The sequence below is a fragment of the Electrophorus electricus genome, chromosome 21 (genome assembly GCF_013358815.1).
Source record: "Electrophorus electricus isolate fEleEle1 chromosome 21, fEleEle1.pri, whole genome shotgun sequence".
NCBI classification, from domain to species: Eukaryota; Metazoa; Chordata; class Actinopteri; order Gymnotiformes; family Gymnotidae; genus Electrophorus; species Electrophorus electricus.
In genome coordinates this window covers 2045960-2070048 of record NC_049555.1, presented here as the reverse complement: position 1 = coordinate 2070048, position 24089 = coordinate 2045960, and the positions used below count along the sequence as shown (strand labels likewise).

At 39.5% G+C, this 24089-nt stretch overlaps 2 protein-coding genes across 2 annotated transcripts; both read left to right on the top strand.

Annotated features, from left to right (window-relative positions):
* The first annotated feature begins 7748 nt into the window (after window positions 1-7748).
* On the top strand, window positions 7749-9700 carry LOC113577704 (myelin and lymphocyte protein-like). Its single transcript, XM_027010497.2, has 4 exons — window positions 7749-7850; window positions 8905-9072; window positions 9238-9360; window positions 9455-9700. The coding sequence occupies exons 1-4, from the start codon at window positions 7761-7763 to the stop codon at window positions 9527-9529; spliced, it is 456 nt and encodes a 151-aa protein (XP_026866298.2). The 5' UTR covers window positions 7749-7760; the 3' UTR covers window positions 9530-9700.
* An 11902-nt stretch (window positions 9701-21602) lies between these two features.
* Window positions 21603-23868, top strand: LOC113577705 (myelin and lymphocyte protein-like). Its single transcript, XM_027010498.2, has 4 exons — window positions 21603-21692; window positions 23248-23415; window positions 23569-23691; window positions 23786-23868. Exons 1-4 carry the CDS (start codon window positions 21603-21605, stop codon window positions 23858-23860), a joined length of 456 nt encoding a protein of 151 aa, XP_026866299.2. The 3' UTR covers window positions 23861-23868.
* The last annotated feature ends 221 nt before the right edge of the window (window positions 23869-24089 follow it).

The window sequence follows — 24089 nt, the reverse complement described above, 5'->3', positions numbered from 1 at the left end:
ACCCAATTAATATAAGAATCTGTGGTGCAGCATAATGGGGAGTAGAAAGTAGAACCACTTCAGCTCAGAAGAGCAAACATTAATCATTAAAGATTATGAGAACATTACTGCTCAAAACTGTTCTGAAGGCAGAACTAACCTAAGTAGTCTGGACAGTAAATTTCTCAATAATATACATGTACACTATTTAAATTGTGGTTTTGCCTTTTGTCTTAATCAATTCTTTTTATGTGGTTTTAGTTTCTTGGAAAACTAGTCTCTAAATCTGCATCTACTTAGCTACTGCATCTACTTAGTTAGCTAGCATGGTGTTGTGCAGGCACACTAACAACAACTGCTAGGAATGCTAGTTTAATGATAGCAACTTTGTATATACGGCATATATACAATGGATTGTATATACATCAGACACTATGTCACTGTTGACTCCCATTGTGAATTTTTGAAGCCACCAAGGGTCGCGGTCATGGAAGCTTCCATCTTGGGTGCCCATCACGGTATGTGGGCCTGCAATGGTAGCTCAGTGGTTTAGCTACTTGACTTATAATCAGAAAGTTGCTGGTTCAAGCCCTCCCACTGTGGGGCCCCTGAGCAAGGCCCTTAACCCTCAAGTTGTACCCAGTCATAATTGTAAGTTGCTTTGGATAAAAGCGTCAGCTAGTAGCGACGAGCTGGGACAGGATCTCCATCCCTGTTTGTTAGTGCGCATCTGCAACAGCCTGAGTACCACAGACATTTATTGACACATACACAGTGGCACTCACATATAACATAAACAGACCAGAGGTGACGACTAGCATGGGTTTAAATACCTGAACACCACTAATTAGGTGCAGGTGTGTGCAGACATGTCCGTGTGATTACAAACAAGAAACTCCCACTGCATGCTGCAGGCTGTACCACGTGAGCACGTCCTCCAATGAATGTCCAAACACAACATGTTCTTAGCTAGTGATTCATGATCATCCATAATCTGTAAATTTGTGACTTCATTTCCATTAACAATGTTCTGGAATAAAACTCCCTATCTGACATTTAACTTTAGCAAGCTGGCTTAGCTAAATGACCTCTCATGAAGCATCTTAACCATAGCTTCCATATGAAGACCTTCAAGATGATCCATTTCATAAGGGCCCATTTCTTTATCTAAATACATGATTAAGATCACATTATTCATTATTCATAAGTTTACATTATTTAATTTAAGGTGACATGAACAATATTTTAATACTCAGACACATAGTGGCTTCACTTTTCACCTGCTGTAGACCAGTCCACTTGTAGCTTATACAGTCCATGACCTTAGCACATCCAAAAGGTTCTTGTGTCAGTTTGTCTTATTTTCACATGTGAAGTTGGGCCTCTGACATAACAGTATAACACCATATTTTCAGTAATTTTTTTTTTTATCATTGACTCAGATTCCATGGTAGTTATCCTACTCTTTTATCCTTGGAGTATTTTTGGGGAGAACATTTATCATTTTCAGTGTCATTTCATGAACTAATAGCTAGCTAGGTAGTTTGCTACTTTTGCGGGAGATGTATTTCACTAACTAGCTAATTAGTGCATACATTTGCAAAACACAGACGTTAGAAAAAACTGTAGAAAGCTACATTAAAATGAGATCGATCATGTTTAACTAACCTAACTATCTACCCAAAATGCACTCAGTCAGAATTTACTGTATTTTTCTCCATCAAGCTTGAATAATTGAATTGCTCAGTAAGATAAGTAATTTTGTACTATTTAGTATTGTACTGTATAGTATTAATAATGTAAGTACACACCTACAGTTTATTTTGGCTTTACATTTCTTTTGGTTTTAGATGGTGGAGTGGAGAAAATCACATAGCAAGGGTAGCTAGTCGTGTAAGGTTGTGTGCAGGGTTCTGAGGCCCGTCTTTTCAGTGTCAAACACCTATTATTGTAAGCGCCTATGAATTTTATTTAAAAACTAAAATGTATCAATGTCTGAATCTAGCATTTTACCTGAGAAATCAAAGGTAAACTGGAACTTCTGAGGTAACGTTAGAAAAAAAAAAAAATGAAACATTGAAAATTTTCTTCAGGTTCACATTATTTTTATGGTTAAGCAAGTATGCTTAAAGTAAGGATATAATGTGCTGATTATGATCTATATATTTAAAGAAACCTTTTTTATGAATTACTTTTAACTTCACATCCAGCTGCAAACACAATCACAAATTACAAAAAAAAACATCAGGATACATTGGGAATAATAATAACAGAATAATTGGGAATAGATTAGGGAACATCTAATAAGAATGAAGGCTGATAATGAATGGGGCAGAGCCAACAGCTATAAGGACAGTAACTTGGGTGAAGGCACATGCTTTGGGCAGACCCATCCCGCAAGAGAACGTCAATTAAAAGCACCGGAGACGTAGTTGGCTGGGGTGGAGGTGTGGTGGGCTACAGCAGGGGGCATCAGGGGGAGGTGGGAGGAGCCATGGCAGCTCAGACGGGTTGAGGCTCTGTAACATCATGACATCAGGGGTAGGTGTGGTTAGGCAGAAAGAGAGAATGTGTTATTAGGCATGTGCAGGTATGAGGGTGTGTAAATTAGGGAACTGTAATGTGCAAAGATGGACTCCGGCTGGTCTCGCTATGGCAGCACAGTTAAAAGAGAGACAGAGAGAGACAGAGAGGAGCAGTAGCAGACCCCGGCTTCTCAAAGAAAAAGGGAGCAGCTGGATTTGTTTTTATGCAGATTGAGAAAAAATGTATTTAAAAAATGAAAATGAAATAAAAACATGAAGCAGAATAAATTACTATACAGTAATATCTATTTGGGTTTGTCTGTGTTCAAGCTCCCGTTGATACTACTGTTAACTATTAGTCTCCTTCGTTCTTTGTTTAACTTCCATTTAGCCATCTATATAAAACCTTGTTAAGTGTTTTCTGGTTTGGTTTCCTTGATTAGTTATTGTTATCCTACGAACCGTTATTCTCTACTGTCATGTGTTTTACTATTTGTTATTAAACTCACTCCTTTTTATGCTATCCCCATTGTCATTTAGTCGTGCCTTCACGTTATATGTCGACGCTGACCTTCCGTACTCCCTCAGGTGAGATGATCATACTCCGTGTGTGGACCTCGGGGTAAGGATATATACGACCTCTCCACCAGGCTCAAGACCATGTAGAAAAACCTCCTTTAGGACATGGTTAAGAGGAGTCTTGGAATGTGGTGGTAACGGGTTCCAACTGGTGTGGGTGTTGAATGTCATTTTGCATGTTGACTAATGTATGGGTTGCAATGCTCTTTGTACTTCAGTAGTACCCCTCCCTGCTCTAACAAAGATAAGATGAAATTCCTCGTCTCGCATCTGACTGAAAAGGCACTCAATTGGGCAACTGCTGTATAAGAGAGTGCATCGATATTGTCTTATGAGGAGTTTCTTGTTCAGTTCAAAGCTGTGTTTGATCATCCTCATGAGAGAAGGTGGGACGCTTATTGAAATCCATCAAAGTACTCGCTCAGTGTCTGACCATGCTTGTGAGTTTTTTACGGTTGCCTCTGGTAGTGGTTGGAATTATGCAGCCTTGCTTGTTTCATTTCATAATGGTCTGAACTCGGAGGTTCTACATGAATTGGCCTGCAGGGATGATGAGCTACCTCTGATCGCTTCCTCCAAGAACAGAGACCACGCAGAACAACCGGCCACTGTCACTCCTTCAGGCCTGCCTCTGCTGAGTGTTCTCACAACTCCAGACCTGCCGGTTGTTCCTGAGGTTGTTCCACCAGTCTTCTGACCTGTCTCTCCAGTGGCTTTTCCTGCAACTCACCAGCAACCCCAAGAGACATCCAAGATGCCTCAAGGTGTGTGCCTGAGAGCACGCCCCATGACTCCCAGGGCACTCCTATAGTCGTGCCCTGTATCGGGCTAGTGGTCAAATCTCACAGCTCACCTGTGATTCCAGTCTCTTCAACCTCCAGGCCTGCCCCAATTATTGTTTCTTCAGACTCCAGGCATGTTCCTATATCACACTCTCCTGCTTTTGCTTCTTTTTTGTTACCTGCCCCTATTCCTGGTTTTGTTTTGGTCCCTGTCTCTATATCGGTTCTAGTTCCTGTCAAGATGCCAGTCCCTGTTCCATTGCCAAGTGGTGTTTCTGTTCAAGTGTCTATTCCTATTATTGCCTGTTATGTTGCTTTGTCCCTGTCGTGTTACAGACACTTCCCTTCATTTTTTCCCGCATGCCGGTACCCATTTCTGCTACCATTCCTATATCTGGTCTGACTATTTCTTCTCCTCTGACGTCAGTTCCTGCACCTGTTTTCAATCCCTTGTCTGTGCGTAGTCATTTTCCTCATCCTGTCGCTGGGTCCTGCCCCAGCTCCTGTATCTGTCTCCACTCTTATTTATACCCCTGGTTGTACCCCAGTTCCTGTCAGTGGATCCTCTGTTCCTGTATCCGTTCCTAGTTTTTCTCTGTTCCCTGCGCTTGCCCCATCTCCATGATAACTGTTTCACTTCCGTGTTTTCTCATTCTTGTTTGGTTTGTTCTCCACCCTTAATTATTTCCAGCTGTTTCTACATGTGTCCTATTAGCCTTCCTACGTAAACCCCTTGTGTGTCTCATGTCTTTGCTGGTCATTCTCTTGGGTTCTCTCTTAGAGTCCTGTAGGTTCTTAGTATTATCTTGGTCTCTCACTGTCTCTCTCTCCTCCAGCAACCACCTTATTTCAGCAAGGGCTTGTTACATATTTAATTAGTTGAACAACAGGAAAAACACAAAAATGTGCTCAGCAGCAGCTACCCAAGGATCAGGGGAGAATTTCACAAAGCAAGATCATGTAAGCCCAAAGTCAAGACTGTCTAATAGAAGTGTTAAGTGACATTCCTGTTGAGCAGTCCTCGACTATGTCCTTCACATGTCAGACTAAACTGAGACAGCCTGCTTTGTGGAATGCTCTCCCATGGTTGGGAATTGTTAAAACATGTTTCATCTTATATATATATAAAATCTAATATCACTTTTCAATACTATCAATTTTAAAGTTGTGGTTAGTTCTTCGAGCATTTCATGGTTTACTACATATATGTAAGGGGCAGCTTACCTGGTGGATGTTTTATAACACCTTAATAGTAAAACATATAATAAGCAATCCCATTTGATACCCACTCTCTGGTGTGAGTGTCTAAACATGTCAATGCAGCTGGCTTGTGTTTTCTTCTGTGAATGATTTTAAGCATTGTAAAAATATTTTTGATCCTTGTGTATGTTATATATATATATATATTGTGTTCTTCTCTGTTCCTCTCTTCAGCTCCATACTCATGTGTCTGCTCTGGATACTCGAATGGGTGGTCATCATCTGCCCCTTTTGCTCCATGAGGTCACCATTGGCCTGGTAGATGTTGTGCAGCAAGCTACAAATAACATGTTTCTTCATGTGTGTATACATTTGACTTTTGCTTCCTGCTTGCCTGACTCCATTGATGTATTAGCAAACCTGCATGCGGCGCAATGGCCTGCGGGAGAAGGTAAATGGTCAGAATTTGGGCAATAGAACGAGGCGTTTGTCACAATAATTCATGGAATCTCTGCTTTTAAATGTGATAGTCTTTATGACGTATGTGGCCGAGGACTGAAACCTTCGACAGTGACAGGCCCTTGTAATGTTCCGAGCACGAACAGAGTCGCATGCAGTATGGCAGTTTAATAGAGAACACGTAATCCAAAGAACATAAGAACATAAGCAAAGGTCGTAGATCCAGAAGAGTCGTCAGTGAGGCAACCAAAACAGACAGGGAACAGGCAAAGAGGGTAATCCAAAGACATAAGCAAAATTCCAAATAACCAGGAGAAACACACAGTGATGAACGGCTCAGAAATGTACCCCAGAAACGTTGAGACTTCTCAACGACTACATACACACACAGAGTTTAAAAAGACTAATGAGGACTACAGGCATAGATGCTAATAAGGGGGAGGAACAGAACGAAAACAAAACAAGGTAGCACCAGGAAACAAAACCAGGAGGTAAACAAACAGGTAGAGTTGCCATGGGAACCACGACGGAAGGGAGGGGTGAACGTGACAACCCTTATAAGACACAGCTACAGGCAGCTTTAAGCACAAACCCAAAGAATTTAAGTGATGTATCTCACAGTTATGATACAATCTATGGGGTTGTGTGTACCTGGTGTTATTTTTATCATCTGAAAACAAAGCAGGAGGTGATAAAATTCATAAAGGAGTCAAAATAGAAGGAGCCAGAAATTGCACATACCAAAGTAAGTGCGCTGCAGAGATAAGACGACATAGGCCTACATTTCTCATGCCTGTACCGAACTGTAATGAAAAACCTTTTTTTTTTTTCAATGCATTCTGTTCTGTCGTGGCGCATTTAGTGTCGCATCTTGTGACATTTCACACTTGTCCCGAATACTTGAGTCTGCACGCAAAACATATTCTGGACTCTTTTGAGGGAGGGGCTCACTAAAACTAGTTTGCTGTCACACAAGAGCTTCATCCAAACCGTGAATCGACTGCACATGTCACTTTTCTGCGTGTAGACTTGAAAAAGGGTAGGAAGAAGCTTTTCATTATGCAGAGAGGAACAGAGCTTTTGGGATGCATGGAATTTTATTGTGCAGGAGCACCTGCAAGCGAGGAGTCTCTCACATGAGATTTTTTTTTTGTTGCGTTGTATGTTTACAGATTTTTTGTTTTTCTGTAAAATATACAGTGCTGTGCAGAATTTTGTAGATACCTGGAAAAAAATGGATTTAAACCAATCGTGCAGCCTCACAGAGTGTTGGGAGCAGATTGCTTGCTCACTTGCTGCAGCCCACACTTGAGCTTTCTAGAAGCGAACCCCAGACCACCGATTTCAAAAGGACCAGAGATCGGTACTCTCGACCACCCTCAGGCTCAAAAACTGCTTTCACACTTGACCAATCATACTGAACTTGTGGAGCAAGTGGACCTGGATCCGGAAAAAAGCTCTAGTGTGAAAACACCTTTAGACGCCTTTGGTTCATATTGCGTATATACTTCAAACGAACCACACCAGAATATGTTCAGAACCAGACTGTAACCCACCTGCTCAGGTGTTCTCAGTCCTGTATCAACTGTATCACTACAGGTACATGTACATAAACAGGAAATCTTGCAGATTTTTCAGTCCTCAGCAAACAAATAGAATGCAAAAAATGCCTTATAGAGACAGAAATGCAAATTTTACATGGATATATTTTGCCTGTTGGGCACTAGCGCCCGCTGAAGAAGATGGTAAAGGTCAGAGCTTAAGAGAATAACCACAGAATTGAAGAAAAAACTAAACAGTACCAATCAGAACCCAGAATTATGCCGTTCTACAAAATGAATACAGTAAAAACTCAGGATATCAAGGTTCGAATACTCAGAAGCCTGATCCACACCTCAAGTACTTCAAAGTATGGCTCACCTTGAAATCCCATGGAAGACAAGCATCGATGTGTGGCAACATGAAACCCTTCAACTTGGGCTGTCTTTCAGGTTTGACATAGGCAGCATCAGAGAACAAGGAACTATTGTGGGTTTTCAATGTATACATTCCTACAAAGGCTTTACGAAAGCTTTTTGGTAAAAAAAAGTGTTACATTTTCTGGTAGGGTGTGTCTTCTGGTAGGGTATGTCTGGTAAGCTGGTTTTTCCACCCCCATATCAGTTAGTTAAAAACACACCCTCATCCCTCTCTAACCCCATCTGCTAGAGGATCGCAGGACAGCCAGAGCACATACATGGCATCCGACGGAAGACATCTGGGGCATCTGCCCAGTGGTCTGACAATCTGCTGCTCCATCCCTGACATGCTCTTCCTACCTGAGCTCGTGAGACACTTTTCTTCTTCTCTGACTTTATTATTTTTAACACTTTCAGTACTCATAGTACCTGACACCGTAGTGTGTACATTAGTTTACTCTATATTAATCAGTTTGATAGAGTTTTTAACTTCTTGAAATCAGTGTAACTGAAAACAAAAGGAATTCTTTTGAAATTGTAAGGTTGTGTACTACAAACACAAACTGACAGTTTTGAGATGGAATAACAGGTTATAAAAGTGACAATGATTACATGTACCGTACTGTTGTAGCCACTCAAAGGAAGTAATCCATTACAAATTATTTTGTAATGTACTTCTCAATCTATAATACCGTTAACTGTTGCTAATTGTTATCACTCAATACTCAGTATGTCACTAGTTAAAAGCATTAAAAATGATTGACAGGAAAAACTGGAAAAAAAGATGGTGAAAATCGTCCTTTATTAATGAAAGCCTAACAAATCACAGTAAACATACTTTAAAATTAAAAGCCGTGAAATGTGTAGCACTGTGATTAGATTCTTTGACAGACTGCTGGTCAAAGGTTTTAGACCTGAGCACAGATTCACTTCCAATAATGTTTTTCTCTTTTATGGACTAAATACAATATCTTATTTCCCAGCAATCATTACCCGCTTGTCACATCCAGATATAGCCAATAGTACAGGTGTACTAAAAGGGGAGCTAAGATGACATGATTTATGCTTGAAAGATATTAATTAACTGACATTACTTAATATGTAGCTAATTAATATGTACTTAATACAATTTATATACCCTTGCCTAACACAAGTAACAAATTGCTAATTAGACCAGTAACTAAATTCAAATGCACTGTAGGCTGCTTAATTTGTAATTGGAGAAACAAGTTTTCTGTTTTTAAATTAATGATTGGTGTAAAAGCTGTCAAGGCCTGCCTGACATATCCCACAAAGTAAACAGGTGTGGTGCAAAAAATATGTGCTTCTGTTTGACACTGCTTCACTGTGTCTGCTTAGTTACGTGGGTGATGGGGGGAGGTGTTGGATGTGGATGTGTTTATATATAATTTTGTTTTACAGGTTTTCGGGGGACTGGTGTGGATTCTGGTGGCGTGTACGTATATTGTGCCATATAACCCCCAGGCCTATGTCATGGCGGTCTCCGTCTTCTGTTTCGTTTGTACCTTCCTGTGGATGATGGTTTTCATGTGTGGTTCCCATAACAACCGGAACTCCTGGGCAACCGCGGTGAGTCCTCAGTACAAGTATTCACATGCACTCCATTTCTCACACACACACACACACACACACACACACACACACACACACACACACATACACAGCAAGTCTTGTTCCAATGGTTCAGTAACGTGTTCATACGTATTTCTGGTTTTCTCCTGTTTCCGTGTACAGGATGTGTTTTATCATTTCCTCGCCTCTGTGCTCTACCTCAGTGCTTCTGTGCCACTGGCCATGGTCACCCTGGCCTTTAATTCCAGTTTAACCCTGATCTACCAGCTCAATATCTCTGCAGTGGTAAATTGCAAATCAACTAATAAGAAATACATTCAATCAAATTCATTGCTGTGTAGTTTGCTCTCAAATGACACGATGCTTTCTCTGTTTCCAGGTGTTTTCCTACTTGACCACACTGCTGTATGTCATACACACAATTTTCTCTGCCATCCGATGGAAAACTTTTTAGATCAGAACACCCTCCTCATCCTCCCGCCTGCACTCTGACTACCTTGGTGTGTGTGTGTGACTCAAGCAGCCCTGTTGACCTGCACTGATCAACCCCAACTCTTGTAACTTCAGTCTCATTCCTCTTTAAAATCAAGTGCACATTTAGTCTTATGGGGCAGTGGTAGCTCAGTGGCTAAGGTACTTGTATTTGGAATGTTACCAGTTCAAGCCACTGTTGGGCCCCTGAGCAAGGCCCTTAATCCACAACTGCTCAAGTTGTATTCAGACAAAATTGTAAACTGCTTTGGATAAATGTTAATGTTATGATGTAAATGTATGAAAAAAAAAAAAATTAAATGTTATGTAACTGATGACAATATTCACATAAACATGCATTGAGTAAAAGAGGTTTAGAAATATGAAAGTGTTTAATATCACTATCCACCATGTGCAAAACAGTTGTGTGTGAGGCTGTGAAAGGAAGGTTTTGAGGGACATTTATTTTGGGCAAATCCATGCTCTTTACATGGTCCAATGCTGGAAAGCCAGAGGACAATGAAGCAAACCCAGAAAATGTAAATAGTAAACAACAAAAAGTAACAACAGCAGTAGGCCAGTACAGGCCGATACTCACTGGTACACAGTACCATTTTTCTCTGGTGTACTAGGACTTTTTCTTGTGTACCAGGGAAGAGCTTTTAAATGGGGGCCTTCCAACCATAGGGGAATGGCAGCGGTATGGGAGTGTGGGTATTTTATTTTATTTTTCTCTTCAGTATACACTAACCAAATGGGGTTACATTTATTGGGGTTACTGTGAGCCCAGTAAATGCAACCCCAGTAAAATAAAGAAAAGAAAGCTTTCACTTCCTCAAACATCCTGACCCAGCTGAGCCCACTGTAGTTGAAGTGGATGCTTCAGAGACAGGTTTTGGGGCTGTCTTATCCCAACAGTTGGGGAATCCCGCTAAATTACACCCTGTAGCTTTTTATTCCCATAAGCTCATACCATTTGAACGGAACTATGTTATTGCAGAACAGGAGCTGGTAACTGTTAAACTAGACCTAAAGGAGTGAATAAATTGGCTGAAGGCTGGATAAATTATACCTCCATCATTTTCACAGAACACAAAAATCTGGAATATATGATTTCTGTCTGTAACGTGTGGTGGCCCGAGTGCCACAGGGCGAGGGGCAGGACGCACAGACTTCCTCGACAGGGACAAACATTTATTAACATAAACGACAGCAGCACTCACACGTATTACAAACGATGAACATGAAACGATGAACATGAGCCTCTGTGGCTCTGCGGGCTATCTCTGTTGAACCGTACTGTGCTATCGGGGGGCTGTTTAAGCACAGTGGGCTCCTGGTTGAGCCTTTACAGTTCACGAGTTGAGAGGGTAGGGGTTGTTGGGTGTGTTATTGTCGTGTGTGTGCGTGTGTGTATAACACACCTCACCCCCAATCATCCCCATTTCCCCATATGTTTTAATCCCATATCCAATTTAAATGACTGATCCTCATTCACATAACCTGGATACTGGAACCTGTGTAAGGTTTGCGAGATGGAATGTTCAAGGTCTATACAGTCCGGTTAAGCATTTAAAGATATTTACTCATCTGAAATGTTTAAATGCTGACATAGTATTTTTTTTTTTTTTTTTACAATAAACACATTTTAGGAATAGTGACTATTCTAGATTAAAGTTCTCCTGGGTCTGTGATATTTTCCATATAAAATTCAATTCTAAAACCAGAGGTGTAGCCATCTTAATTAAAAGACGGGTTCTCTTCACCGTTAATAATACCATTACAGATGGAAATGGCAGATATTTGATTGTTCAAGGTTCTCTGTTTGATACTCCCTTATTGTTAGTAAATATTTAAGATACCAATTTTAATGATCCTGATTTTATGAATAAGATATTTACTTCAGTTCCCACTTTAAACACCCACCTTTAAATAATTAGTGGTGATTTGAATAGCACCACTGACCCACTTTTAGATTGCTCTGATCCTTGTTCATTAACCTGGTCTTCCATATCCCAATCAATCTCTAAATTCACGACCAAAAATGTTATTATTGATCCTTGGAGAGTTTATAATCCAGGTGCTACAGCATTTTCCTTTTACTCCTATCCACAACAAACTTATTCCTATATTGATAATTTTTTTGTGGACAGCTCTCTCATTTCCATAGTCATTTCTTCCCATTATCATCCAGTAATCATTTCATATCATAAAGCTTTTAACCGTAAACCGTAAATCTTTTTGGCATCCTGGAGATTCAATCCCTCTTCATCTCTATTCACCGATATTTCCAAGTCAGACAATTTGCTCTCTCCTCCTTTTCAAATTACACCAGTTTTGCCACTGGACAACTCTGTGAAGACCTTCTGACATTAGACCTTTCCCAAAAATCACTTATAATGAGGATATAGTCACGACTTATGGCTTTGGATATATGTTCCTTGGATAAGATGAAGAGAGCCTGGAAATATGAGTTAGATACTGCTTTTACTGAACAAAACTGGGACAAAACGATAAGAATACAATCCGGTGCACCTTGTGCCAGACTTCAGCTGATCCAATTCAAAGTATTACATAGAGTTCACTGGTCTAAGTCTCAGCTGTCTAAATTCTACCCAAACATGATCAATGAACACTGTGATAAACGCTCTGCCTCACCATGTACTTTCATATGTTTTATATATGTCCCACTATAAGTACATTTTGGTCTGATTATTTTGAGATAATGTCAAGGGTTTTAGGAATCAACACCAGTTCATGCTCCTTTATTGCTCTATTCAGTGTCTCCTTTGGTTCGTCCTCATTAACTGACGTTCAATCGGATATTCTGGCCTTCGTCTCTCTATTGGCGAGACACTGCATTTTGTTACTGTGGAAATCTATAAAACCACCTTCTGTCTGAATGTTGCTTCAAGATGTTATGTATTTCCTTAGAATGGAGAAGTTACAATTCACTTTAAAGGGTAACATTGCAGCACAGTGAACAAGTCTGGAAGGAGACCCATCGGCGTATAAAAGCTGTTCTACAGCAAAATAAGGAGGTGGTGGATCGTTGTCAGGAAAGCACACCTTTGTAGCAGCTTGAGGATTGGTTTTGGCTATCCAGTTGAGACATTTGTCTGTCAGAGGGTTGCTATAAGCTCAACGCTAGGAATATAGCACTGTTTAAAATCATCCTTTACCAGTTGGACCTACCCTCACCCAGATAAAGTTTCTTGTTCATTCCACGGCTCTCTTCTTACGCTGATCGGTGCAGGTCACAATGCCACCACCACTGGTGTAGGTCAGCAGGTCTCCAGTCTGTGCAGTACACCAGCTGCTTGACTCCAGGAGACACAGAGTTGTCCTCCAATATCTTGTTAGATGGAGGATATCTTAGATGGAGAAGGGTTTGCCGCAGAGGAAAAAAAAGATGGGTTCCTCTTTGTGACGTCTTGGATCTGTGTCTAGTTGTTGAATTCCAAGGTCAATTCACAGACAGACCTCCTCCTCCTCCTACGGGACAGGTCTGCCTTCTGGGCACGTCATTACCTGCACCCGCGGCTGTTCTCCGTCTGTCTTTTTCTACTCAGTTTTTAGATTTTCCCAGGTTTCTCAGGCACTGACCTAGAGTATTTCGGACTGTGTCTGATGTCCCTTTGGTTTGAAAATCTCATTGTTCTGGTTTTGGCTTTGGTCTGTTGTTTGACTACGTTACTGGATCACCCTTTCATTATTAAAAACACATTAACTTTTATCTGCAAGCGTCTAGCTGATTCGGATCCATTACACTCTACAAAGTTAAACATGGAACTATGGCAAACACGCCACCAATAAAAGATCTGCTATAGTTGCCAACTGAATGAAAAATGAGGGATGTCATTGTTTATAGGTTAATAACTCCAATAATTTCTGCTCACACTACTTATATAATGTGTTAGGTTGGGTGGAGTGAACAGTGTCCCATCCAAAGTTGAAATGAAACCTACACCACTGTCATGGTTTGTATATAAATATATATATATATATATATATATATATATATATATATATATATATATATATATATATATATATATACACACAATTTTTTTTTTTTTTTGCTGTATCCATCACATCACACATTATGGTCACTCACAAAGCATAAAGTCCTTCCATGTTGTTCTTTTCATCCTCGTCATTCTCTGTAACTTTACTGATTCACTTTTTTGGGTTTTTTTTGGATATGTTTGTGCAACTTGAAAAAAAAAATCCAATGTTCTTTTTTGCGTGCTGTCACTCACTTGAATGTGGTCTCCTGGTAGACAAGGAGTTTCCTCAACAAATAATTTAAACATATTTGTAACATGTACCTTCAACAGAACTCTACACAATTTACATTTGTTTTCTGTTAAATTTGAGCTGTTTAAGAGTAGCACAGCTACAGAGTACCTCAGTCCCACTCTCCTTTCCACTCTTATGGACACTCCTCACAAGTTCCTCAAACTTTTTTCTGCCCTCTCTGTATCAGGATCTGGGTGATTCAGAATGCCTATCAAGTCTTGTACAAGACAAGTAATGATAATTCTAGTCTAAATGATTTTAGTGCTAAATAACAATGTTAGCGTGGCTCCAAAAACGCACAAAGAGAACGTTTGAGACAGCAGAGCTTCAACCAGAACCAGAACTAAATGCAGGCCACTCAGCGTTAGCACCACTCCACAGTCACCTACGAAGTTAACAATAACATCTGTAAAGACAAATGGCTCGATTGTTGGCCAAGGGTTCGCGCTTACTGATGGAGTCCGTGAACCCCAGAAGTATGCCAAGTTTATTTACCTGCAGTTGAAACATTTTGCCTCCCACATTCCAAAGATGCGTGTGTTAGGTCGATTGGCTCAGTGTGTGGGTGTATCTGTGTGAGGGTGCCCCCGCCATAGATTGGCGCAAGTCACCTAATGTAGGTTAAACACCTAAGTCGACAGTCACCTAACAAAAGGCTATCATTCCAGAGAGACATTACACCCAAAGCACAGATGTATATTTCACATCTAAATTTTTGGAACTTATCGTTTGTTTTTAACATAAATTTGACTAGCTGTGGGCAGACCAGTTTCATGACAGGTATCAACGACTGAACATTAACAGTAAAAATACGCAAACCATGCTTTACTCACTAAATATGGAAATATACTCGAAAGCCCCGGATCAACCGACAGATGGCAGCAAGACATTGAAAAACACTGAAAAGTGCTTTTTAAAACCCAAATAAGCAAAAATAAAAGTCACTATCCAAACATTCGAGATTTGTTATTCAGATTATTCAGTGGAATGGTCCACTAAGGGAGGGGTGGCCGCTTACGTCTAAAGCTCAAAAATAGGTAGAGTAGCCTAAAATCTGAAGTAAAAGTACTGTTCCTTCAATAAAATAAAGTGTATGAATAAAGGTCATTACCTATCAGTTCACCTACAGTGCACTTAAACATCTGTCCGCATACAATGCAAAAATGGGAATGGGGTTAATTAATATTTAGTAAACAACTAATAGTAACCTATATATAATTTTTTTTTTTTTTAAAGACTGCAGTTTGAGAATGAATTGAGCTATATTGAAGAAATCCAAATGATTTATTAATTGCATTGTACACAGCTTTGGTTGAATAAAATCGGCTGTGATAAAGTGTGTATATTATAGTGTGGTGCGTATATATAGTATTTTCCAGTATATTATGCCATACGTAATGCATTTAAGACGAAGGTCAGTTCAGTTGGGAGTTTGAGAGGTTCCACCCTTTCCCAGAATGCGCCTTTAGACTGGGGCTGGGCTACAGCTGACCGATGCTGCTCACCGTACGAGGCCACACCAAGGCGGACAGGCGCAAGAACTACCCAGAAAACTGGAGCACAGTGCGGACAGTAAGATGCATTTTGATCATATGCGGCTGAAATGATGACGTTACTATGTATATAACGTAAAGAAAGAAGGAACAAGACAGCGGAGTTCTACCTCCGTGCTTGTTTCATCAATGTGGATTGTTCTTATTTATTTATTTATTTATTTATTTATTTATTTATTTATTTATTTATTGCCTTTTTTTGGGGGGGGGGGGGGGGGGGGTGTTAATTTATGACCAAAATATACTGTTAAAATATTTTCTGGTACCCGAATGACGATGTTTGGAAATATGTTTTTAGAATAGATCATCATATTTTCCGTACACGTGGACAAGAAAAGGTTTGTTTAGTTACTTCAAATATGTTCCGTTATGTGCGTATAAAATATGAAGAAATCCGGATGAGTTAAAGCTAATATGATTTTCTTTTCCCATGCATGAGTGATCATAAAATTCACCAGACAGGTATGTATCACATGTACTACAAGCAAAATACACCATGACACTGTAATCCAACGGTGAAATGTAGGAATGGGATTCCTGGAAAAATGAATCTGCGGGGTTTAGGATCACTGATATCTAGGAATGACCCACGCGTTCTGGTTAAAGAGAGAAAAATCATTTTTACTTCTCTTTTATGTATCTTTGACGGCTGTGGAGTACTCCTCGTTCGCCTCAACCACATACACACACACACACACACAGTTTTCCATAACTACTATTTAAAAGCTTACTACAAAATCAAAGCGGGCAGCATGAATGGCCATTCACGAAGAGCAAAACCGCAGCTGTTCTGTTATTGTTGTTGTGCATTATTGTTGTGTCTGAGTCTGTATGAGAGAATCCTGAATATGGGGACAGTCTCGCGAGGCGCCACGAGCGGACCAGGCTGCTTTCCTTTCGCGCACGGGAGGTGCGTATAGCCGAACTACAAACAGTTATGTAGTACATCGAATTCTAAGCTTGCAGCTCAATGAAATAACGGTGAGAATCATTAACAAAACACATTTACAAAAGTCTGCAGCAAAACTGAACTTAATACCGAATAGCTAGCTAATTTCCCCATAGTTATTATAGATCACAACGTGGTCGGTACTTAACTCCGAGCTCAAAAGTAAACTGAATTTTCTTACATAAATTTAAGAAACAATATGTTCAGACGCAATATGCAGGTGTTTATGAAGTAAACACGGTGAATAAGATATTATCCACACTGAATACGAGCACCCGCGAGCAGCGGCAGACTGCACACGCACGCGGCCTAGTGGTGGCGCTGCGGTACAGCTCACTGACCTACACAATATAAGGGAGCGGACTGTCTGGCAATTATTATTATTATTGTTGTTGTTGTTGTTATTATTATTATTATTATTATTATTATTATTATTTCTGAATAGAAATAACATTTTTGAATAAATAAAAGAAATGAAGCCACTTTGTGCGTGCCTTACAAAACCATATTTCAAATATATTTCACATATATTTTATGTTGTGTTAAGAATTGTATGTTTATTTGCATTACTAGATGTGCTATATAACAGATTTCGGTGATGTTCAAAACCTGTAGGTCTAACCTGAATTTGAAAAAAAAAAAAAAAAAGACTGAAGAAAAAGACTACATTCAACATCTGAAGAGCCACAAAATGTTTGTGTATTTGACTTTCAGACAAATATATACAAAGCATTTCTGAAACACAAAAGCTTTTTTCTCAGTGAAGTGCATTTATGCCTCAGTTGATGATTTTCAGTATCTCTTGCAGATGTTAGAAATGTACTTGATTCAACTTCGAAGTCTAACAAATGTAATGTTGGCCAGGCCATCACTTGGCAGAACAACCGTGCAAATTTCATTCCAATAGCACAGCACTTGGAGCAGGTGGACAACTTGGTTCAACTTTTAAGAGAAGGTATTTTAAGGAGCATTTCCATTGTCGAGCCTGTTGAATATATTCTTGATTCTGAAAAGAACCAGAGCTTTCAATACGTGACTATTCTCAAAACCTTGCAGGCCATCTTGAAGAACAAAGATACTGCAGAGAAAACCTTGTCCAGACATACAAACATATTAAGTCAGTTGTTGATGGTACATTTTTAAAGCAAAATTATGTTTATTCTGGGGAATAAATATGACTCTCTTTAATCCATTTATGTTGATGGCTTTGAGTTGTTAACCCACAAGGCACTTTGGGGGAAAATCACAAAATAACAGCTGCTTATTGGGTTCTGACAAATGTGCAATCCAAGTTCCAATCTGGATTTACATCCTATCCAATTCCAATCTTGAATACACCTAACTTTACTTTTCAATGCTGTGGATGTTTTGGACCACTCTTGAAATATCTTGCAATTCTAAAACAGGAAGGGCTTTTCATTTTCAGTGATAGTATGCTGTGTTACAGTAGACAATCTTGGTACACATTCAATTAATAGACTAGTTGAAAATTTCAGTGGGCCATACTTTTGTAGATTGTCTTGGGCATTCTTCAGAGTTTCAGAAACACAGAGTGTGGAGCATTTCCACCTTGGACCATATTTTGCATGTGTGAATCCAAATATCCAAATTTAACACATTACTTTGTTGCAAAGTGGTTAAGTCCATTGACTGATAGATTGAACCCCCCCAGATGTACTGCATGACTTTTTGAAGACATAGTTTCACAGGAGTTAGCCTTGCGTTTTCAGATTTTCACCAAGAAGCAGTATTTCAGTTTGACTGTGCTCAATGCCTTAGTCAGACATTTCCCTTTTAAGGGCTCAGACAAAACCTCCATTGGTCACAAAATCATGGGTGGAAATGCACATGAAAACTGGTCCGTAATATGCTTCTTGCCACACGTTGGCTCAGACTTACCTGAAAGTAATTCTGCCTGTCAGGTTCTTCTGACTTTAAAAGACATAGTTGATCTTTTGCTTGACCCCTTACACGCAGTTGAAAATATGATATACCTTGACTTCAAAATATCTGGACATCATCACAGTTCTTCAAAGTCTTTTCTGAAGAGACACTGACACCCAAATACCATTTTTTGGAACATTATCCTGCACCAAAATATGGGTTGGTATATGGACAGTGTACTTTGAAACAAAACCCAGATTTTTTTTAGTTAGCGTTTTGAGACACACTAACAATTTCAGAAATGTGTTGCTGACTTTTTCTACATGATATCAGATGATGATGGCATACCACATTCATGGTATGTGGGTAAACCAGACTTGTGTGCCACAAAAATCAGTAATACCATTAGATCTGCTGCAGTTCAGATATACAGAAAGCTTTAAGAGAAACATCATCATTTCTTTCTAGTGTGCAGCTAGCCAGCATCGTCACCTACTGTGAAACAAGATATAATGTTGGGATAATCTTGACTCATGGCTCTTCTTGCAGACTGCCTGCCTTTGCTGACATTATTCAGTTAGCCATTTTGGACAACTGTGTACATTTACCTGCTACCTGCTATGAAGAGCATCTAAGATCTTTTCAACTGGAGGACACTGTTCATATGACTCTTTTGGAGAGGCAGAAAATTTGTGATGTGTAACTTTACACTGTGGAAGGAAAACACTTAAATGTCACATTTGTTGTGCATTTCAGGAAAGCAAAATAATTGTGGTTAACATTAACATCTCCTGATATTTCTATTACAACTCATTTGTCTGGTAATATAATGGATCAGTGTACCGTTTTCATTTTTTAACGATTCCAGCCATTTTTTAGCCATTTCATGACAATCATAACAATGGTGATTAGAATTCCTTTAATTACTGATTGGCATCCTGCCAATTTTGTCAGGGCGGGCTGAGCACCCATCACAAGGGACACGCCCACTCATTCACACACCCCACAGGCTTGTTATGGAGAATAAAGGCGAAGCTCCGAGTAGTAATTGATAATCAAATTGAGAAGTTGTTCCTTCCATCTGGAATCCCACTTACTGTGAGGAGCTGCAAACTGTAGTATTGGAATTTCTGATGAGTTCAGACTTCACTATCCCCACTCACGATTTGAAGGCTACTTTACTCTTAACAAAAGTGACCAAATTAAACACAGGTTATTCACACTGCCCCAATTCTTCTTAACATGTTTCTGGTTGCTGAAAGTTGGGACTGTTTCTCTGGTTAACAGTCAACTGACTGTGGCTCTGCATTTTAGGTTGAGTCAACTCCATCAAATGAATCATCTAGATCATCTTCCTCTGCAAACACCATTATTCTGTCCAGGCAAAGTACCATAGACCAATGTGAGCCATGGCCATGGTCAAAGCATTCATAATTGTAAGTCGGTTTAGATAAAAGCATCAGCTAAAGGTCATAAATATACATTTGCAGGGACAGTGGTAGCTCGGTGGTTAAGGTACTTGACTTGAAGGTTGCTGGTTTAAGACCCACTATTGCTACTGTTGGGCCCCTGAGTCAGGCCCTTAACTCTCAATTTGTATGCAGTCATAATTGTAAGTTGCTTTACATAAAAGCATCAGGTAAATGCATGCTATAACTAAAATCATGCTATGCATTCACTAAGTTTTATCTATTTCTTATATTAATGTGTACTTTTGCGGTGGGGGGATGACTTCATTTATTCAGTACATTTCAGTAATGCTTGGGTAATTAAAGTTTATTAAATTGTTATGTGTGACTTTATTTCCATAATTTTTTAAGGTAAATAACGGTTAACATATTTTAGTGTAGGAACCGAAGTTTATATACCATTGTCACGTTTTTGTGACGCTTAGTGTAAAATAACATGTAAGTATGCTTGCACATACAAGGAATTTGTTCATGGTTGCAGTAGCTCACATAGCACAGTCGCTTATACGCAGTACAACAGACACATTGCATGTATGATCATGTGCAAAGCAATCCTGGTGCTGTCATTAGATCATTGTGAAATTCAACAGCATAAGGAATCACTGAATTTGAATGACAAATATAGAGCTAAGTGAAAAGGTGGTAGTTTTCCTCACAATTATAGCTACTTCACTAAAAGTTTCATTTTAGAAAAGTAATTCAAAATGTATCTGAATAAACAGAATTAGATACTTCCCAAATCTGCAACAGATTTTGGTGTTTCTCTTTTTTAACGAAGCCTATTACTGGCAGTTCCATAAGCACTACAAAAGACCCTTTATAATAAAATTGTAACATTGGCTTGTATTTTTCTGTTCTAAACACTTGGTAAAGCACTTTTAAAAATTTTGTTTGCAAATAAAATGTATTGTTGTGGTTGATTTAATTAGAATTATAAAGTTACTGTCTTTCATGTATTTTTTGTTTAGACTTTCTAAATGTATCACCAGTGTTTTTAAAGCTTGCTGATGTGGAGCACTCTGCTCACTGGGTGTGGAGGGTGGAGTCGAGTGCTTTGTCTGTTACTATCTGTCAGTGACAAGCATCATCACAGAGCAATAAAACACAGAGAAAGACTCTGCCCATATCAGGTTCTGCTGGTTCTTCTAGAAGCAAGTCTAAGACCATAATTATTTCTAGTCGCTTTTGGGCTCATCTGAACACCCGTCTTTGAAATGCCCAGCAGGGGATGCTGAAGGTGTTTGTCACAACAGGTGCATGTACAAAAACAGATTTGTACAAACACTGATTTGTGGCCCTCTGCAAACAAGAACAATGCAAAAAAAATGCCTTATAGGGAAAGAAATGGCCATTTTATGTGGATATATTTTGCCTGTTTGGCACTAGCCCCCGCTGAAACAGACCGTAAAGGTCAGAGTTTAAGAGAATAACAGCAGAATTGAAGAAAAAACGAAACAGTACCAATCAGAACCCAGAATTATGCCATTCTACAGAATCATTGTAGCAAAACCCTGAGAATATTGTCTTTTATAGAACAACGTTAATTGTCTTTTATAGAACAACGTTAATGCAGAATGATCTGTATTGGCAACCTTTGAGCAGCTGCAGGAATTAATTATTCTGGATCAAAAAGATTGTATCTCTTCTGGATTTAGATGGAAACCCGAAAACTCAGGCTGACTTTCAGGTTTGACATAGGCAGCGTGAGCAAGAACAAATCTATCAAGAGTACACATTCCTGCAAATTAGTTTTAACTGAAGACCTTCAGTCAATTTTCTGCTAGGGTGTGTCTTGTAAAAGCTGGTTTTACCACCTCTAAATCAGTCCGGCTGAAATACACACTCTCATCCCTCTCTAATCTCATCTGTTAGAGGAGAGGTGAAAGTGGCAACACATACATGGCATCCAACGGGAGACAATTTGGGTTTCTGCCCAGCGGCCTGGGGATCTGCTGTTCCATTCCTGACCTGCTCTTCCTACCCGAGCTCGTGAGACGATCTTCTCCTATGACTTTATTATACATATCTGTGATGTCCAGGGATTTGTTCTCTTCTTTGCTGATCCAGACACTTTCAGTACTCAGTACCTGCCAGATTAGTGCGTACGTTAGTTTAGCCTACATGCTATTTATTAATTAGTTTAATAGAATTTTTTTATCTTACTTGAATTTTTTTAATGCCTTTTCAAAATAAATGTTGCACATTTGAAACTGTAAGAGAGTGTACATAAATCTGAAAGAAACAGACTTAAGGTGCCATGACAGGTTATAAAAGTGGTAATGACTACATGTGCTGCATATTATTTATTAAAGAAAGTAATCCACTACAATTACTTTTTAATTTACTTCTCTCAAACTGTAATAGTATTATTTAATTATTACTAATCACATCTATACTTCTAAGTTACTTATTAAAACCCACAAAAATCTGTAACTAAAAAATGCCAAATAAGAAGGTGACAACTTATAATTCTTTATTAAGAAAAAACTAACAAATCACAGTAAAAAAAAAAAATTTAGAATGCATGTTAAACCATGACATTTGTAGCACTGCGATTAGATTATTTGACTGCTGATAGATTTTACTGTGGTAAAAAGTTTCAGACCTGAGCACTGATTGACTTCTAGTAATGTTTTCATACTTATATGGCCTAAATATAAGAATTTTATATTTCCCAGCAGTTGCTACTCACTGCTCACATTCGGATGTAGCCAACAGTATATGTGTGCATGAACTACATAAAAGTGATTTATGTTTTAAATACATTACATGGAATTAATATGCTTTACTTAGAAACCCATGAGTAAGTCATGGCTTCTTTTCCCAATGTGTGTGGCATCCCATTGCACCGACTAACTAATTAAGCCTCCCCCCATTGGACAACAGCATCAAGCCCAGAGGGCACATGTAACCAGCCACCACTTCTTTTCAAGCATGGCAATCAACGGCAGAACGACAACGCTATAGCTCCGCCCACACTGGCAAGCGGACGCACAGATTAGTCGGAGCCATGTTGAGGGATGGGGAGGAGAGTGAAACCACCCCTCCCAGAGAGTGAGGCCAATTATCTAGAGATAGATCTGGCATCACCTGGGAGCAAACCAGTATTAGCTGATGCTTTGCCAGTGGTGGCTCACTGGTAAAAGTACTTGATTTGTAATTGGAAGCTTGTTGGTTCAAACCCCACCGTTGCCACTGTTGGGCCCCTGAGCAAGACCCTTAACTCTCAGGTTGTACTCAGTCATTTGTAAGTTGCTTTGGGTGAAAGTGTCAGATAAATGTGATGTTAAGGAGAAAGTAATTTTAACTCTAGTCTAAAATTTAAATAACATGTTCATTTTTTCTGCATTTTGTTAATGAAATAATTCTGGCAAAAACTGAGAAGGCCTGGTCTACATATCCCTCACAGTAAACAGATGTGTTGCCAAAAGAATATGCGCTTCGGTGTTGATTTGCTTTGTCACTGTTTGTGTCTGCTTAGTTATGTGAGTGATGGGGGGAGGTGTTGGATGTGGATGTGTTTATATATAATTTTGTTTTACAGGTTTTCGGGGGACTGGTGTGGATTCTGGTGGCGTGTACGTATATTGTGCCATATAACCCCCAGGCCTATGTCATGGCGGTCTCCGTCCTCTGTTTCGTTTGTACCTTCCTGTGGATGATGGTTTTCATGTGTGGTTCCCATAACAACCGGAACTCCTGGGCAACCGCGGTGAGTCCTCAGTACAAGTATTCACATGCACTCCATTTCTCACCCACACACACACACACACACACACACACACACATACACAGCAAGTCTTATTCCAATGGTTCAGTAACGTGTTCATACGTATTTCTGGTTTTCTCCTGTTTCCGTGTACAGGATGTGTTTTATCATTTCCTCGCCTCTGTGCTCTACCTCAGTGCTTCTGTGCCACTGGCCATGGTCACCCTGGCCTATAATTCCAGTTTAACCCTGAACTACCAGCTCAATATCTCTGCAGTGGTAAATTGCAAATCAACTAATAAGAAATACATTCAATCAAATTCATTGCTGTGTAGTTTGCTCTCAGATGACACGATGCTTTCTCTGTTTCCAGGTGTTTTCCTACTTGACCACACTGCTGTATGTCATGCACACAATTTTCTCTGCCATCCGATGGAAATCTTTTTAGATCAGAACAACCTCCTCATCCTCCCGCCTGCACTCTGACTACCTTGGTGTGTGTGTGTGTGTGTGTGTGTGTGTGTGTGTGTGTGTGTGTGCACAAGTGTGTGTGTCTGTGTGTGAGACTCAAGCAGCCCTGTTGACCTGCACTGATGTATACAGATATATATATACCAGGTCATAGAGTTGATTTCATTTTGTGTTATGGAAATGTAATGAAAATTGTGTGTAAATGT

Bases quoted from the DNA above. Each gene is read 5' to 3' on its own strand.
- LOC113577704 (XM_027010497.2), top strand. From the start codon at position 7,761: ATGGCATCCGACGGAAGACATCTGGGGCATCTGCCCAGTGGTCTGACA. The intron at 7,851-8,904 runs GTGAGACACTTT...TTTGTTTTACAG, and splicing joins TGCTCTTCCTACCTGAGCTC to GTTTTCGGGGGACTGGTGTG. The intron at 9,361-9,454 runs GTAAATTGCAAA...CTCTGTTTCCAG, and splicing joins AGCTCAATATCTCTGCAGTG to GTGTTTTCCTACTTGACCAC.
- LOC113577705 (XM_027010498.2), top strand. From the start codon at position 21,603: ATGGCATCCAACGGGAGACAATTTGGGTTTCTGCCCAGCGGCCTGGGG. The intron at 21,693-23,247 runs GTGAGACGATCT...TTTGTTTTACAG, and splicing joins TGCTCTTCCTACCCGAGCTC to GTTTTCGGGGGACTGGTGTG. The intron at 23,692-23,785 runs GTAAATTGCAAA...CTCTGTTTCCAG, and splicing joins AGCTCAATATCTCTGCAGTG to GTGTTTTCCTACTTGACCAC.